This window comes from Rhamphochromis sp. 'chilingali' (assembly GCF_963969265.1).
Source record: "Rhamphochromis sp. 'chilingali' genome assembly, chromosome: 1".
Taxonomy (NCBI): Eukaryota; Metazoa; Chordata; class Actinopteri; order Cichliformes; family Cichlidae; genus Rhamphochromis; species Rhamphochromis sp. 'chilingali'.
This window is the reverse complement of record NC_137929.1, coordinates 18,887,231-18,902,064: the sequence shown is the minus strand read 5'-3', so window position 1 is coordinate 18,902,064 and position 14,834 is coordinate 18,887,231. Positions and strand designations below refer to the sequence as shown.

At 39.7% G+C, this 14,834-nt stretch overlaps 2 protein-coding genes across 2 annotated transcripts; one reads left to right on the top strand and one right to left on the bottom strand.

Annotated features, from left to right (window-relative positions):
* Nucleotides 1–1,055: 1,055 nt before the first annotated feature.
* On the top strand, nt 1,056–13,847 carry zcchc4 (zinc finger, CCHC domain containing 4). The gene is made up of 13 exons (XM_080896871.1): nt 1,056–1,240; nt 4,764–4,882; nt 4,966–5,048; nt 5,164–5,436; nt 6,001–6,081; nt 10,914–10,986; nt 11,069–11,219; nt 11,672–11,772; nt 12,273–12,394; nt 13,008–13,083; nt 13,189–13,240; nt 13,344–13,491; nt 13,602–13,847. Exons 1-13 carry the CDS (start codon nt 1,153–1,155, stop codon nt 13,723–13,725), a joined length of 1,491 nt encoding a protein of 496 aa, XP_080752997.1. The 5' UTR covers nt 1,056–1,152; the 3' UTR covers nt 13,726–13,847.
* LOC308406133 (E3 ubiquitin-protein ligase TRIM62) lies at nt 6,097–10,907 on the bottom strand. Its single transcript, XM_080896999.1, has 6 exons — nt 10,053–10,907; nt 9,449–9,544; nt 9,072–9,308; nt 8,966–8,985; nt 8,738–8,868; nt 6,097–8,030 (listed from the first exon to the last, which is right to left on the bottom strand). Exons 1-6 carry the CDS (start codon nt 10,260–10,262, stop codon nt 7,432–7,434), a joined length of 1,293 nt encoding a protein of 430 aa, XP_080753125.1. The 5' UTR covers nt 10,263–10,907; the 3' UTR covers nt 6,097–7,431.
* Nucleotides 13,848–14,834: the final 987 nt, after the last annotated feature.

The window sequence follows — 14,834 nt, the reverse complement described above, 5'->3', positions numbered from 1 at the left end:
TGTGGGCGCACGGTGCAGAAACGCTAATGTCAAACTCGAAAGAAGAAGGGATTGAGCAGTGTCCGGTGCGTCATTTCAAAATAAATGTCAGTTTGAACGCTGACGGTTAAGTAGCGTATCTGTGCTCTATGTTATAAAATGTAGCAGAAATGCGACCTTTATATCTGGGCTACTGGGAATCCCAAAGCTACTTTTTACTCTCTGTTTGTGCGAATTTGATCTGAAAATATAATAAATATATGGAATATATGTATAACAAATAAATACTGGCAAATGTTTTTGTTGGAACTTGTTATTCTGTTTAGATTTTAGGGGTAAGCGTCTCGGGAGAGTTTTTCCATCACTCAAATAAAAGAAAACATTTGGAGATGATCGATTCCTTCTTATTTCACTAAAATGTATTTTACTTTGAAGACATAAACTGCAAGCTTCCTGTTTGGATTTAGGTAACAGCGGCCGTGTTGTCTCTTGAAGCTTCAGCATCCAGCCGGCAGTTCCAGAGCAGTCATCGGGCTGACAGCGCCACTGCGCTCATGGCTCGGAATTTATGGGAATTGTATTTTTCTTAAAGAAAACCCGCCGTGTAATGACAGAGTATCCAGCGGTGGACTACATTCCTCCTGGTATAAAGAAACCTCATTGTAAAAGTCGTCTTTGTTTTTGAATACTTATTTCACAAAAATTCATTCTAATTTGAAATAAATCTATTGCTAAATATACAGGTAAGGAAAGGGTTCTGTGGTTCAACACTAATATATTTAATGATTTTTTTTAAACTACTGCTCCTTGGACAATCAATGTCCAATTAATTATAAAATAAATTATGATTTTGCATGTGAATTAAAGTCACTCCATACAATAGCATAAATTCCTAAAATATATCGATAACACATCGGATTTTATCATGATCTTACTCCTATTAACCACTACCAATACAATTAACCCCACACAACTGAAATTCGTAAATTTTGACAACAATTTCAGTCATCATCAAAGTAAACTGGACCAATGAGCTTATTTCAGCTTTTGTTTTGCCTTCTGCGACAACGTGGTTGTGACGTCATATCTCCGCGACAAGAAAAGGGCTTCATGGGCACGCCATCATGTTGAAAGGTTTAAAGCTAAACTTTGTTGTTGCATAAACTCGACAGAATGGATGTAAACGAGGAATATGGCAACAGTTACGGAATAGAAGTTATTCTCGGTGAGGGCGGGAAAACAGCCCCGTGTTGTTCTCATGGTAAGTTTACTTAGAGTAAGCCAAACTGAGTTTGATGTCTTATTTTAAAGTTGCTTAGCCTTTTTATTGATATACTTAGAACAAGATTGTCTGTGATGATATTATACATGTAATCAAGGTATTTTAATATATCCTGCCTATAGTAGCTAGCAGTAATAGGGGTGTATTTCTGAAAATGAAATCTACTACATGTGTACATGTGTATATAGTACACACGCTTACAGGTGTCGTGCCAAGGAAGGCATCTCCGACAGTTTGTTTACCCTTCGTCTCCAGCATCCACTGGGTTGTCCAAATCACGGACAAACGGTATCTCTCATTCTTCATTTTTAGTTCACAAACACTTCTTATAATGACTAACTACTCCTGAAATTTTGGAGATGTTAGCTCTTTATACAGCAAAGTTACAGCTCCCCACGCTGGGGGAACAAATTCCGTCGTGGATACGTACCTTGGCACGACCGGTTTGGACTTTCTTTTTCAGTGATCAGTGGTTGTTGATCAATGGTCACGAGAATTTGCATAATTATGACCTTTGTTCCTTCAGTGGGCTGGTTTCAGTCATTATGCAAATGTACTGTTTAAGTCTGGGGAAACCTGCAGTCAGCTGAGACGGAAGACGTCACTTGGATGATGACGAAACGTTTCTCCCACTGAAAACGCTCCGTCCAGATGAACAGAATCAACTTTTGGGGACTTTCTTTTCCCTTTAAAATTGCTTTGATTCTTTGTGCCACACATACTGCAGGGTGCAGAACAGGGCCGTGCAGAGAGGTTTAAAGGGGCGGGTGCTCAAAGTTAAAAAGGGGCACATTGAACCAGGCTGAATAACAACAACACACATTCATCAAGAATCTAATATGGGAAGGGCAGGGCTGTGTTGATCTGAGACTGTAGACATTAAAAAGTCCACAGGAGAGATGGTAGCTGATTAAACAAGTGTCATGAGATAATAACAAAATGCAAAGATTGGTGACAGCGCTTGGAACCATAAGGACACAAAAACTGTGAGAAATAATTTAGGCTCTGCCTGTGAATCACTCTTTGCTTCTCTTCTTCCTTCCATCCCATCATTTCATATATCACTCTGCACTTGCTGTCTATCTGAGAACAAGGCACAACTTGCTATTGCAATAAACTATAATCTAATTATCCACACCTAACAACTCCTGCACTTAATCTATAATAAAATGATGACAGAAAAATGTTATAGCCCTGCCTTTAGTAGCCTCACACAGCTCCTACTGTTTCCTCCTCATGTCCTTACCAGGCATGTCTGGACAATGTTAAAAATCCATATACATAAAACACACACATGCATACACAGTGACATTTTAGATCTTCTTCAGAATACTGTATATACTATGGGCATCACTGTGCTGATCCAGAATCCTTACATTATTATTTATTACTAGAGCTACAATAATAAAGCAATGAGGAGGGGGAAGTAATAAATATGAAATAATGTATTTATGATGATTCCATTTGTTTCACTATCCACTCTGTGCAGGGGCAAAGCTTATTACATTTTTAAAACTGTAGAGATACAATAATTTCACTACTGTAAAATCCAAATTTTGTCTTATTTAAAATATAAATCTAATATAATCTGCTTCTTAATGTATGTTCTTTAAAATACAGCGTGTGTTTTTAAATATATTATAATAATTATTATGTGGACATGCATATTAGATCGTTTTTTAGTGAAATATAATCCCTCCAGAAAGGCAGGAAAAGCTCTGTAACTTACTTTAAAACTAAATATGTTTATAAATACTTTAAAACTAACGTAGCACAGTTGATTGACAGCCATTTTGTTTGATTTAATTAATGTGGGGGGGCTGGTTGACCTCTGATGACCTCTAGAAATTTTTATTAATATCTTTAAAATGATAGCAGCACAAACGAAAATCTTTGCAGCACAAACCAGCACAAACGTATCACAAACGTTTGATACCACTTTTGTTGGATTTGGGTAATGTGGGGGGGCTGGTTGACCTTTTCATTTTCATTAATATCTTTAAAACAGAAGCAGCACAAACGCTAATTTTACCTGCACAAATCAGCACAAACGTAGCACTAAAAAAGTAGACCATTTTGGCCTGTTTTGGAGCAGTCTGGGGGGATGGTGACCTTTGAATGACCTATAAAATAAAGTTTAATATCTCGGAAACGGTAGCAGCACAAACGCTAATTTTACCTGCACAAATCTGCACAAACGTAGCACTAACCGCTCCGCCTATTTGCCTTTACGTTTCAAGTGGGTGGGGGGTCAGCTTCACTCTGCTGCTCCGGACCGCTAAAAATGCGCGTGCTCTTTGTGAGCTCGTTCCCGGCTCATAACCAGCGCGTTCTGCCGTCAAGGGCGATCATTGGTTAAATGTGATCATGTGACTGATGCAAGCCAGATCCTTTTATTTAGCAAAACTGTGATTAATAGTTAAATATTATTGTTGAGGGGCACAGACAGGACTCCGCACGCACACACACACACATAAAAAAAAATAATAATAATTTTTTTTTAAAAAAGTTGCCTCAACAAAAGGGCACTTTGGGCACCCATCAGGAAAGGGGCGGGTGCTCAAGCCCCTCTAGCCCCCCCCCCCTGCACGTGCCTGGTGCAGAGAACATTTCTCACATATTTTGGTTGCAGTCGCAGTTGTCTGCTATACATCGTTTGACCACATCTCTATGGTGCTCTCGGGCCATTTGAGTAGACTGAACTCATTGTGAGGTTCAAGAAACCAGTTTGAGATTATCCAAACTTTGTGACACGGCTCGCTATCCTGCTGGGAGCAGCCATAAGAGAATGGACAAGGTGGCAGAACTGGAGTAGGCTGTGGTGTTTAAATTATCAGCTGGTACTAGGGAGCCCAAGTGTGCCAAGAAAATAAGCTCCCACATCATAACAGCAGCAGCTCCCTGAACTGTTGATACAAAGCACATGCACCCATCACTTCATGTTACTTACACCAAATTTTGCTGTCCAAACATCGCTGTAGAATTCTTAAGTCATCAGACCAGCCAATGTTTTTCCAAATTTGTGAGACCATGCTCAAAGTTTTGTAGACTCACTTACCTGTTCTTAGCTGAAAGGAGAGGCACCTGCTGAGGTATTATGTTGTGCATTCAGACATGCTCTTTTGCATGCCACGGTCAGCTAAAAGCAGATTAACTATTCTTCTCTGGCTTCAACGGCATCAGGGAAGCAGTTTGGCACAAAGTACTGACCGTTTTCTGTAAACCCTAGAGATGGTTGTCTCAGTGGGAACACCAACTATGCTACATTCAAAGTGACTTAAATTACTTTTCTTTATGATTTTTATGCTCAGTTTGAATTTCAAAACTTTAAATACATTTAGTTACTGCCATGCTATTGGGCGATTAAATATTTCTGTTTAATGAACAGGTGAGCTGAAGACTTTAGCCCATGTTTGTGTGACCTTCCGGGGTTAGAAATGACCCATATTATTCTTCTCTGTGGAATATAACAAACTTTTAACAACTTTGTATATTTTGTCAGGTCCTACCTTGCTGTTTGAGAAGGTTTGTAAAGGAGGAGAAAAAAGTCGGAGGTTTTATGCATGTTCGGCCTGTCGAGATAGAAAAGACTGCAACTTCTTTCAGTGGGAAGATGAAAAGGTAGGCTTACTGGAAAATTCCAGAGCTCATGATAAAACGATGTAAGACATCGATCAGTTTGTTTCAATTCACTTGCGTCAAAGGTTTCAGAAGCCAGGCTGCTGGCCAGAGAAGCAGAGAGCCAGTCAACGAGGCCCCCTTTCCCCCATAAGGAGTACTGCAGCAGGTGAGATTTTATACTCATTTTGCTTATCTTAGGCTGTTTATAAAGCTTCATTTTATTTATTTAATGCTGATTTTGTATGGGATGACTTTTAGGATATTTGTATCTTGTCCTTCAGATTTCAAAAGTTTGTCTCGCTCCCTCTGGACGAGAAGAAGTTCTGTCAGGACTGTCAGATTCTGCTCCTGCCAGACGAGCACAGCCTTCACTCTGCTCACATATCCACTCCCATTACTGCAGCACAGCTGAGGAGGCCCAGTGCACTGTTGCGTCCCCTGAACAACAAGAAGAGCAACGCACAGTACCTTTTCACGGACCGCAGTGCAAACTTTCTCTTGGATACTTTAGCAGGTCTGGGATACAGGAAAATACTGTGTGTGGGCACACCCAGGTGAGACAGACACAAGTGTGACCTTTGAATGTATCAGAAAATTTGTCTCGGTTATAGTGAAGCATCTTGTCTGAACTGCCTCGATGAATCAGTTCATCTGGTGACTTAAAGCAGAAATGGAGCCATTATGTAACCTAAGGTTTCTAATTTGACTGTGACGAGCTCAACTATGATGATGGAAACACACTAACCAAGTCCTCTCTGCTAATGTACATCTTTCTGTACAACTACACTTTGTGATCTCTACACCCTTGGAAAAACACTACCTTCTGTTACATCACATTCTCAAGAAAGTGGCAATGTAGGATTTTGAAATTCATACCATAGGTGCATCTACTTAATTTTGGAGAAGTCTCTCTGTCTATTCCCACTGCAGCATGATTTTGCCTTCACCGTGGGTCACTGTAGGTATGGCATTTGACAGGTGATACATCAATTATGTGTAACTGTCATATACTGAAGGCTAAATATTTTGATTAGTCAAATCTCAGTTAAATGCTTTAAATGTTTAACGCTTACAGATGTGTTTTTCATCAGTAATGAGATTGTTGCCTTTTGGGTCAGACTGCAGGAGCTGATCAAGCTGCAAAATCTGGAGCAAAAGCTTGAGCCAATAAAGAGTCTCTTGCTGGACATTGACTTTAGGTAAGTTTGCTAATTTATGCATCAGTTGCTGCTTTCCTGTATATAATAAAGCATTCCAGGTGTTTGCACATAGGCTATTTTGTGTATATAAAATCAAGGTGAGAATGAATTAGACTGCATTTCACTGAGTCTAACATGTTTATTCTGCAAACCCTCTTTGTGCATTTCAAAGAATGATGACTGAGCAGAACATGGTGGCATTTGAAACCGATGCTAATGTTTCATAATGAGAGAAGATTTCAGGACTGACTGAACGAATATATATGGACTGGCAGTACGTTTCATGACATTACAACCTGATCATCAAGGCCAATTCCAGCTGTCATCAGCCAGTTGAGTAGTGTAGCTTTAGTTACTATGTCTCAGTCTAAATTCTGCTATGTAGCTTTTCAAGGTACTTGTATGAAAGGTTGTGTGTTGCTTTATGGAGAAGTTACCACTATGCTTCTGTGGAGGAGGATGTGGGAATCTGAAGTTTAGCCATTCTTGAAATACTGTTGAATGACAGCCAGTTGTTGACTATATACAGATACCATTACAACTATTTGGCTACTTGAGAAATACTGGTTTTGTTTAATTGGACCTCCTTAAATTTTAATTGAATACCTCTGGGCTAGATGTTCCACATTGTTATAGTGGTGTGGTCAGACTTTTTCATGTTCTTATCATGGGCATTGAATGTCAGGGTACTTTTTAAAAAAGATTTTATCGATCTTTTCTCAGTGTGAAACCATTGTAGAAGATACATTTTTACCCCTTAATGCCTAGTGTATCATATGTGATACAAATTAAAACTCATATGTTCAAATAAATATTTCATTTTTTTATTGCCAAAAGATTAAATAAACACTCCATAAATCTTTTTAAAAAAATTAGCAGTTATTTCATGGATCAGGCTTCAAAGGTCAAAAGCATATATACAGGCACAAATATGTACTTGTGTATATTTGAGCCGATGACCCTGGAATCAGATTTGGGGATGATTTCATCAGACTTTCTGAACTTGTGTAAATCTATAATCCTTTGTAGAACCTACAGTTCCGAGTTTTCCATTGTTCTAAGTTTTGGTCTCATGAGTGCTGTCAAGAGAATCCTTTTTTTATGCTGGCAAAGATAAACTACCAGTTGTAGTCAATTGATCAAATTATTTACAGGCCCTGTCAAGGTAAAAATAATTTCAGTGCCATCTGTTAAAAGACTTAAGTGTATATTTGAGCCTTTAGTCATTAAAGCTTTTATGCTGTACAATCGTTCTACGTAGCTCAAAGATATAGCATTCATAGCATTCATCACAATGATGAGCATATGTAAACTTCTAAGCACAACTTTATGTAGAATATGATAATGGTATCACAGAAACTTCTGGGAACAAAACTCCAAGTGGTTTGGCCAGACCTGATTGTCCGGTGGTCTCAGGAAGCGTATGGCGGGGTACAGGGGTTGAGTGAACTGGTGATGAGCTCTGTCGAACACCGGTGTCATGGCTGCTGAGAACTTTTGCAGGACAACCATGTTTTTTGCATCGTAAAATATCAGCTGGCCTTTATCATAATTAACCCACACTCCCACTTTTCTAATTGGAGTCTGCCCCACTCCTTGACATGATATGTGCCGGTTGTTGTGCCACGCGGTCAGATTGCGGTTCTGAAACTCTACGCACCAGGAGTTCCTGTTTCGGCCCAGCTTGGCGCCCTTGTCATTGCCCTTTCTCTCAAGGGTGTCATAGGCTACACCCACAGCCCAGGCTGAGCAGCAGCGGACATTTACCTCCCAGTAACTCTGACCTGCTGTGATGGGAGAGGACCCCAGAGCACAGCATACCTTATCAAACTGAAGGGGATGTTCTGGAGCTGGGCAAGCAGAGCCAGAGAAGGACATGCCCCGCCCCTCTGATGTCACTCTGATCAGATTATGGCAAGACTGCCTGTCGATCATTATGGGGAAAGAATCTGAAAAGAATGAAATAATTTGTTAATGAGATTTTGATCTTTTGTTATTATCAGAGTTACTGTAAACAAATTGTAAACAAATGTATTATTACTCGTGATTGTAGCAGATGGCGCCGCATATTTGATTTGACAGGTTATTAGTGTTACAGGGTGGGGATGGGGGGAGAGGTCAAATTGCTTAGGAAGTGGGCTACTGGAGCACAGCATACATGGAAATGGACTGACAATATGGAATTGATGGAATGCTTCTAATGAGAGAAGACCAATGCATGTGGGAACTATGGATAAGTAGAAAGCCAACATCCACACTTATTAAGAAGCACCTGGTGGCTCAGTGCATTAGCATCAACAGCTCAGCAAACAGCTGATATTGGCTATTTGGATCTACTAAGTTGAGAGTTGATGGATTTGATGCCATGATCATCAATACCTATAGTTTGACCTAAACACCATCCAACCATTTTTTCACACAATGACTGATTTATTTGTATATGCAGCAAATGAGTAATCTGGAGCAGACATTTACTGTAGATTGCAGGGGTGGGGAAGAAAAACGTTTATTTTTTTTGGTGTTATTTTAACCAGATAAAGCATCCCTTGGTTGGCCTACTTTGTTCTGTCATGCTCCCAAAGTACACCTAACTTCACTCACTCTGCTGCTGTAAATGAGTTAGCCTGATAGCATGTAGATGTAAGCATCTTAGTACCTAAGAGTAGAGTCTTCCTCTGCAGCCTGGCCTTGAGGTTTTTGGAGATGGAGGAGAGTGTTTTTAGAAGCCTCTCGAATCTCTCTTCATTCAGCCTGATTTCCTTCTCAGACGTGTCTGGCTTCTTAAGGCTGGAGGAGTGGTGACAAAGATCAAAGTGAGGCACAGAGGTGTGATTTAGACCTGTACGGGGATGAAGCAGCAAAGGTAAAAGGTGCAGCGATTTACCTTGCAGTCTCAGAGTGACCCTTGAGATGAGACATAAGCAGAAATACTGGTTAAAATAAAAGAACACAACTTATAGCTTTGTTATTGAGCTGTATGTAAATCAGACCTGCTCGCCTTCCTTCGCTGTGGTGCTTTTACTCAACGTTCTCTGTATGCTGCTCATGCTCTTGGTGACCTGGTCGTGGTAGTTATCCCACTTCTTTAGAACCTGGTCCAGCTTGGTCCTTGTATGCCTCAGGTCCAGCTCCAGGGAGTCCAGGATCACCTGTTCATCCTGCTTCAAAATGCACCGCATGTTCTCAAAGTGCTCTCGAACCTGCTGCTTCATGACCTCTGTGGTCCTCTTCAGTAAGGAGCGTGATTAAGAGGACATGTTATTAGGGATTTATTATATATCATTGCTCTGTTTGCAGTCCTTGGACTTGGTGGTCAGAAATGTATTAGGTAATTTTTCAGTGCTGGTAGTTTTAGGTTTTTACTTACAGAGAGATCGGCCTTGCGTTTCTTCAGAGACTGGATGCGCGCCTTAGTCTTGGACGTTTCAGCCTGCAGCTCCTGGATACGTCTGGTTAACTGCTCCTGCAGACAACAGGACATTTTTTGTATCATAAATGATCTAAATGATCGGTCTTTGGCACCTGATGATTCTATGATCTATCTATCCCGTCATACTTGTTAATCAGTTCCTGCTGTTCTTTAAAGAGTTCGACACTAAACTGAGATTTATATGACAGTATTCCTTTTCTTTTTTTGGGGCTGCTGGTTGCTGAGCTCTCGAATAAAGAAAAGTTTTATAGAGAGAAAATGCACAGTGTTGCCTTGATTAGGTCACAGTCATTATGGCCTATGACCCATGAGTAGATAGTGGTAAAATCTCTAAAGTCTGTGTGTAAGAATCACACAGTAAATACTTCATGCAGCATTGCATTCGCGCCCTGGAGTTCCCCCACCCCTGACCTACAAGATGTTAATCCACAAGCCGGGTTTATGGAGATTGGCAGCACTAGAGCGACTTATTAATATTTAGCAGCTAGTTTTAATGCTATAGCCGATTGGTGTATGTTCCAGCCAATCAAAACATCTGTACCTGAGAGGGTTGTGCGGTTTTGGCAGCCTTACGCTGTAGTTTGGGTGAACGAGAAAAAGGTTGAATAGTGCCGTCACTGCTGGCGTCCAGTGGAGTGAAGCTCAGCCCGTCTTGCAGTAGGCTGTGGATGCCTTCAGAGGGCGCTAAAAGATTAGTGTAAACGGCTGTTGACGTTCCATTACCGAGGGAGCACGACTCTCTTTCTGCCATTTCTGAGGACTGAACAAAACAATAAAAACAGATTACATTTCTACATAAGTCATTCTCTCATTTACCTTTTATTTAAAAAAGCACTTTCTTGGAATTAGCTTCTGCTGTGTATTTGTGTGTGTATAGATTAAATTAACTCGTCAGGGCTATGAAAAGTTCGAGAAAACCTGTCATTTCATGCCAAGCCTTTACCAAAAATCTATTCCAGATCAGAGTTCCAAGTCTGACCTACTGTAATAATTTAAATAAAATAATAATAATTAAATCCAATGTTTGTTTTTTTTATTCAAGTTTCAAAGAGACAAGTCTGTTCTGTTGTGTACTGTTTAATAAGGCAGCATATCTGGACTAAAGGATATTCTTTAACCATTATCAAATAATGTTGTTTTAAGAACTTCTTACCTGAGTTCGCTGCTGTTTGTTTCTGTAACGTTGTGCTAGAAGTGCAGGATGGGTATGTTCCTGGGTAACAAGTTTCAGCTTGCAGCACATAGTCAGACACCTTATCCTTCCCTGCTGTGTTGTTACCTAATGTGCTGTATACCAGTCGTCAATAGGCTCAAACTTGTTCTCTTTTTTTTTAACCAGCGTCCGGAAGCACTGAACAGTCTGTTGCATAATAAAAAGCCAAACAAAATCTTTCTGTTTCAGGTATGCTCAGTTCTACAGTCAAGATGAGTTCTGTCATTACAACATGTTTAACCATCACTTCTTTGGTGGAGAGGTAGGAGTTGAGCTGATGTCCTGCTAGTTCAGTCAAACTTTCCATCAACAGCCGAGTTTGATAAAGCCTTCTCTCTTATCAGTCATCCAGTGCAACCCTGAAGAACTTCCTCAGAGAGTCTGACGGGGAGAAGGTGGCAATGGTAGCCGACCCTCCGTTTGGTGGTCTGGTGAAGCCCCTGGCCAACAGTTTCTCTCTGCTATCTCACACATGGAAGAAGTTGCAGAGCTCTGGTCAGCACCGCTGTGGAACTTTCAGAATTAATTGTTTCTTTTTATATTTATGACTTGTGTCTTTTTTTTAATAGGTATAAGATGCAAAAACAAAACTTTATGCTAAAATGTTATCATAATTTAAAGTTGATATGGCTAACATGTTAGCAGACACACAAAGTGGAGCAGCATTAAGATACATTTAGAAGCTCTATTGGGTGTTGGAAAGGAGGTTGGTTGAGAAGTGTAAGACTTTAAATTATACAGACTAACAGCAAAACGAGCTAAAAGAGGCAAAGACTAGATTTGCTTACAATCCTTTTCTCTGCAGGTTAGGGTTAAGCTAAAGTTATAGTAGCAGCAAGTCATTGCATGGCTCAAGGAAAGAGACTTTTTGTTTACTATTAGAACTATTACTTTAAATGAAGAAATCTAGTGTTTGACTGTAACATGCATGTTGTGTTTGTGTGCAGACAGCAGTAATGCTAACATGCCCATGATCTGGGTCTTCCCTTATTTCTTTGAGCCTCGGATACTGGAGTGTTTCCCATCATTCAGCATGTTGGATTACCAGGTAACAGCAAGGCAGCAGTTTAGAGTCATCAGCTAATATTACTCTCTGCGTACGTATAGCTTTAGGTTTTTCTAAACTAATAACATTAAGTGATGCGCTATAATATTTACTTGCATAGACACTCATAATTTTGTCGAATGAAAAGTTCCACTGACTCGTACTCTACCCCTTATTATTTATGTTTATCAATCAAATGTGACATAGAGACAACAATTTATGCGCATTCTTAAATTGAAGTTATTTAAAATGTGTTTTTGGCTCCTGCTTCAGCTGCAGCATGCTGACTCACACATGGTTTGTAGTCTAATAACAGTAACTGAATCAAGGCTATGCTTTTTATCAATGCTCCACTTTCCCTAGATCCTCGAGCTTACTTTATTTATTAAATATTTCAGTGCACTTTACAGTGGAATATTATGGCCACAAAAACAAATAAAAGATTTAGAACTAGAAGTAATGAAATTTCAGTTTTAAAATTTTCAGTTTTTCTTTTGAACCAGGTGGACTATGACAACCATCCTCTGTATAAACATGGAAAGATGGGCAGAAAACAGTCTCCTGTCAGACTCTTCACTAATCTTTCACCCAGAGACATCATCCTTCCCAAAGAGGAAGGTTACAGGTTACTACATGTTCACTCAGTTAAATCCAGACGTGTTCAGAAATAATGTTGGAGATGAGAATGTCTTAAAGTATATGTGATAAAACATTTGAATAGATTGTTATCGGTTTGTGATTTGATGTTAACTAAAAGGGCTTGAGCATAGACTGACCAAAGTCATGTTTTTGGTTAACTGTGGAGAATAAAAATCATCTGTTAATTTTCTCAACTGTAAGAAAATCATCGCCATAAAAAGGGCAAAGTTATGAGCTACATTTAAAAGTGTTTAATTAAAGATATCACATTTAGCACAAAGTTAAGAAGGCAGTTTAATGGGGAAACTAATGGATGCATGAATTCATTGGTGTTATTTGTCATTAATCCCTCAGCTTCATTTTAAAAATGGGGTTGGCGTTTTTATTTTGGTATTTTCAAGACTTTCATATGTGAAGAAATGAACAGCTCATACCGCCAACTCCAGGTTTTCCTTGTGCAGTTAATAAAATGCATAAACACATGAGAGTTTTGTGAAACACAAACTGTCAGACGTCTGTCTGTCTTTTGTGTGTATTTAAGCAACTCTGCACATTTGAATTTAAAGTGTTTAATTTGTGAATGACCCTCTCGTTTTTAGATTTTGCCCTTTATGTGAGAGATATGTCTCATCCCTGAACAAACACTGTGCGAAATGCAACCTCTGCCCATCCAAGGTACGAAACTCGTGTGACTGCATTTTATTTTTAAACTGAAAAGGCACTGCATCAAGTTTCCGTTGAATCTTTGCATGTCACAACCTGTATTTTCTGTGTTTGCAGGACGGCCGAGAATGGAAGCACTGCTCAACCTGTGTGAAATGTGTGAAACCGTGTAGGTCGATTAATCACAGATGCAAACTGATGTGCAGTTACTGATTTCACGTCACACTTCCCATATATTTCTTGTGAATTTATTTAAATATCTTTCCTGTAAGCCTGGGAGCACTGCCAGTCCTGTGGCCGTTGTGCCCTGCCAGACCACCCATGTACCACCCGTGAAGGGAAGGAGGGCTGCTTTAACTGCGGAAGCCCAGAGCACAAACGTAAAGACTGCTCTGTCAAACACACACACAGGTTCAACAGGTGAGCCAGGGATCTGTTCCTGTTAAGGGATAAATCTTGTCACTCCACTCTACCCGTAAGATTTAATATTTACACGTCTTAACTTGCTCGTCTGTGTTTTACTACTCCAGACATCGGACCAAAGCCAAAGTTGGAGGAAAAAAAGGATCCCCCCAGTCCCTCCTCAGACTTAAAGCAAAGAGGAAGTCTGGTGCAGCTCGCAGAGCAAAGTTGTTGGCTGGAAAGTCTCTGTGACTTCAGTAGTCAGGCAGTACCTTCTCAGCTGTGCAATCCAAAGCAATATTTTTTTCCTTTTCAGCATGGTTTTTTTTGGCAGTGGTTTAAAGTGTTGTAACAGAATAAAACTTGAAGGGAGAGTTTGGTTTGTACTTTTCTTTAAATGCTGAACTGACAAGTAAAGCTTTCTGTGGAGGTTTCCAGGTCCACAGCTAAATTTCACATCCACATAATATGGCTTTGTATTCAAGTGTTCTCAAAATACTAGCTTATCACCTTCAGCCAGTACAGAAACAAAGAGCAGTAATCAGTCCTTTTTGATCTGTAACGCTGCAGGTTTTTCCAGGGCCAGCTAGTGTACAGTGCAACCTATAGGTGCAACTAAAGCTTTTTGCATTAATTGCCCATATAATGTAGATTGCACCTGTTTATCATTTTGACTTAGTCTAATTCAGACCAATTTCATTTACAACTTAATTTCCTACAAAATTAAGAAAGACCCCAACAATCAGACAGTCAACAAGATGCATTTAGCATGTTGGGTGATTTAAAAACTCCCTTTTAACAGGAAGAGACCAGCACCAGGCTTAGAGAGGAGCAGCTATTGGCTCAAATACACCTCCTGAAAGACGTGAAAACCCAAGAGCAGCAGCAAAATGGATAGAGAATATGCTGCAGTTCACTAAAATACGTGTCCTTGTGTTCACTATAGGAAAAATGGCTTTTCTCAAGTTTTTCAGAGCTCTGGACTTAAACCTGTAGGCTTGTTTCTGCCCTGTTATTCCCTTTTCACAAGCTCTTCCTGTGAGAGTATTCTGACATTAAAGATTTTATGGCTCAAAAAATTTCAGTGCTCTTCTGAGTATTTCAGCAATTTTGTAATTGCAGTTAAGAATGGCTTTATAATAGGTTTACAGTCCTTGGCAGGTGTCTTTGCACATTATAACCACTTTCTAAGAATGAACAGCAGGATCTTATGCATTTAATAGATCATCACTAGCATAGTTTAATTTTTCCTGTAGTTTAATTTTATAGCGTTCTACTGTTGCACCACATCTTGAGTTCATGTTTGGCCAGCTGATGGCAGCATTGTTGAGGTTTACTTAAAAATCTTTCCCACCAATCAT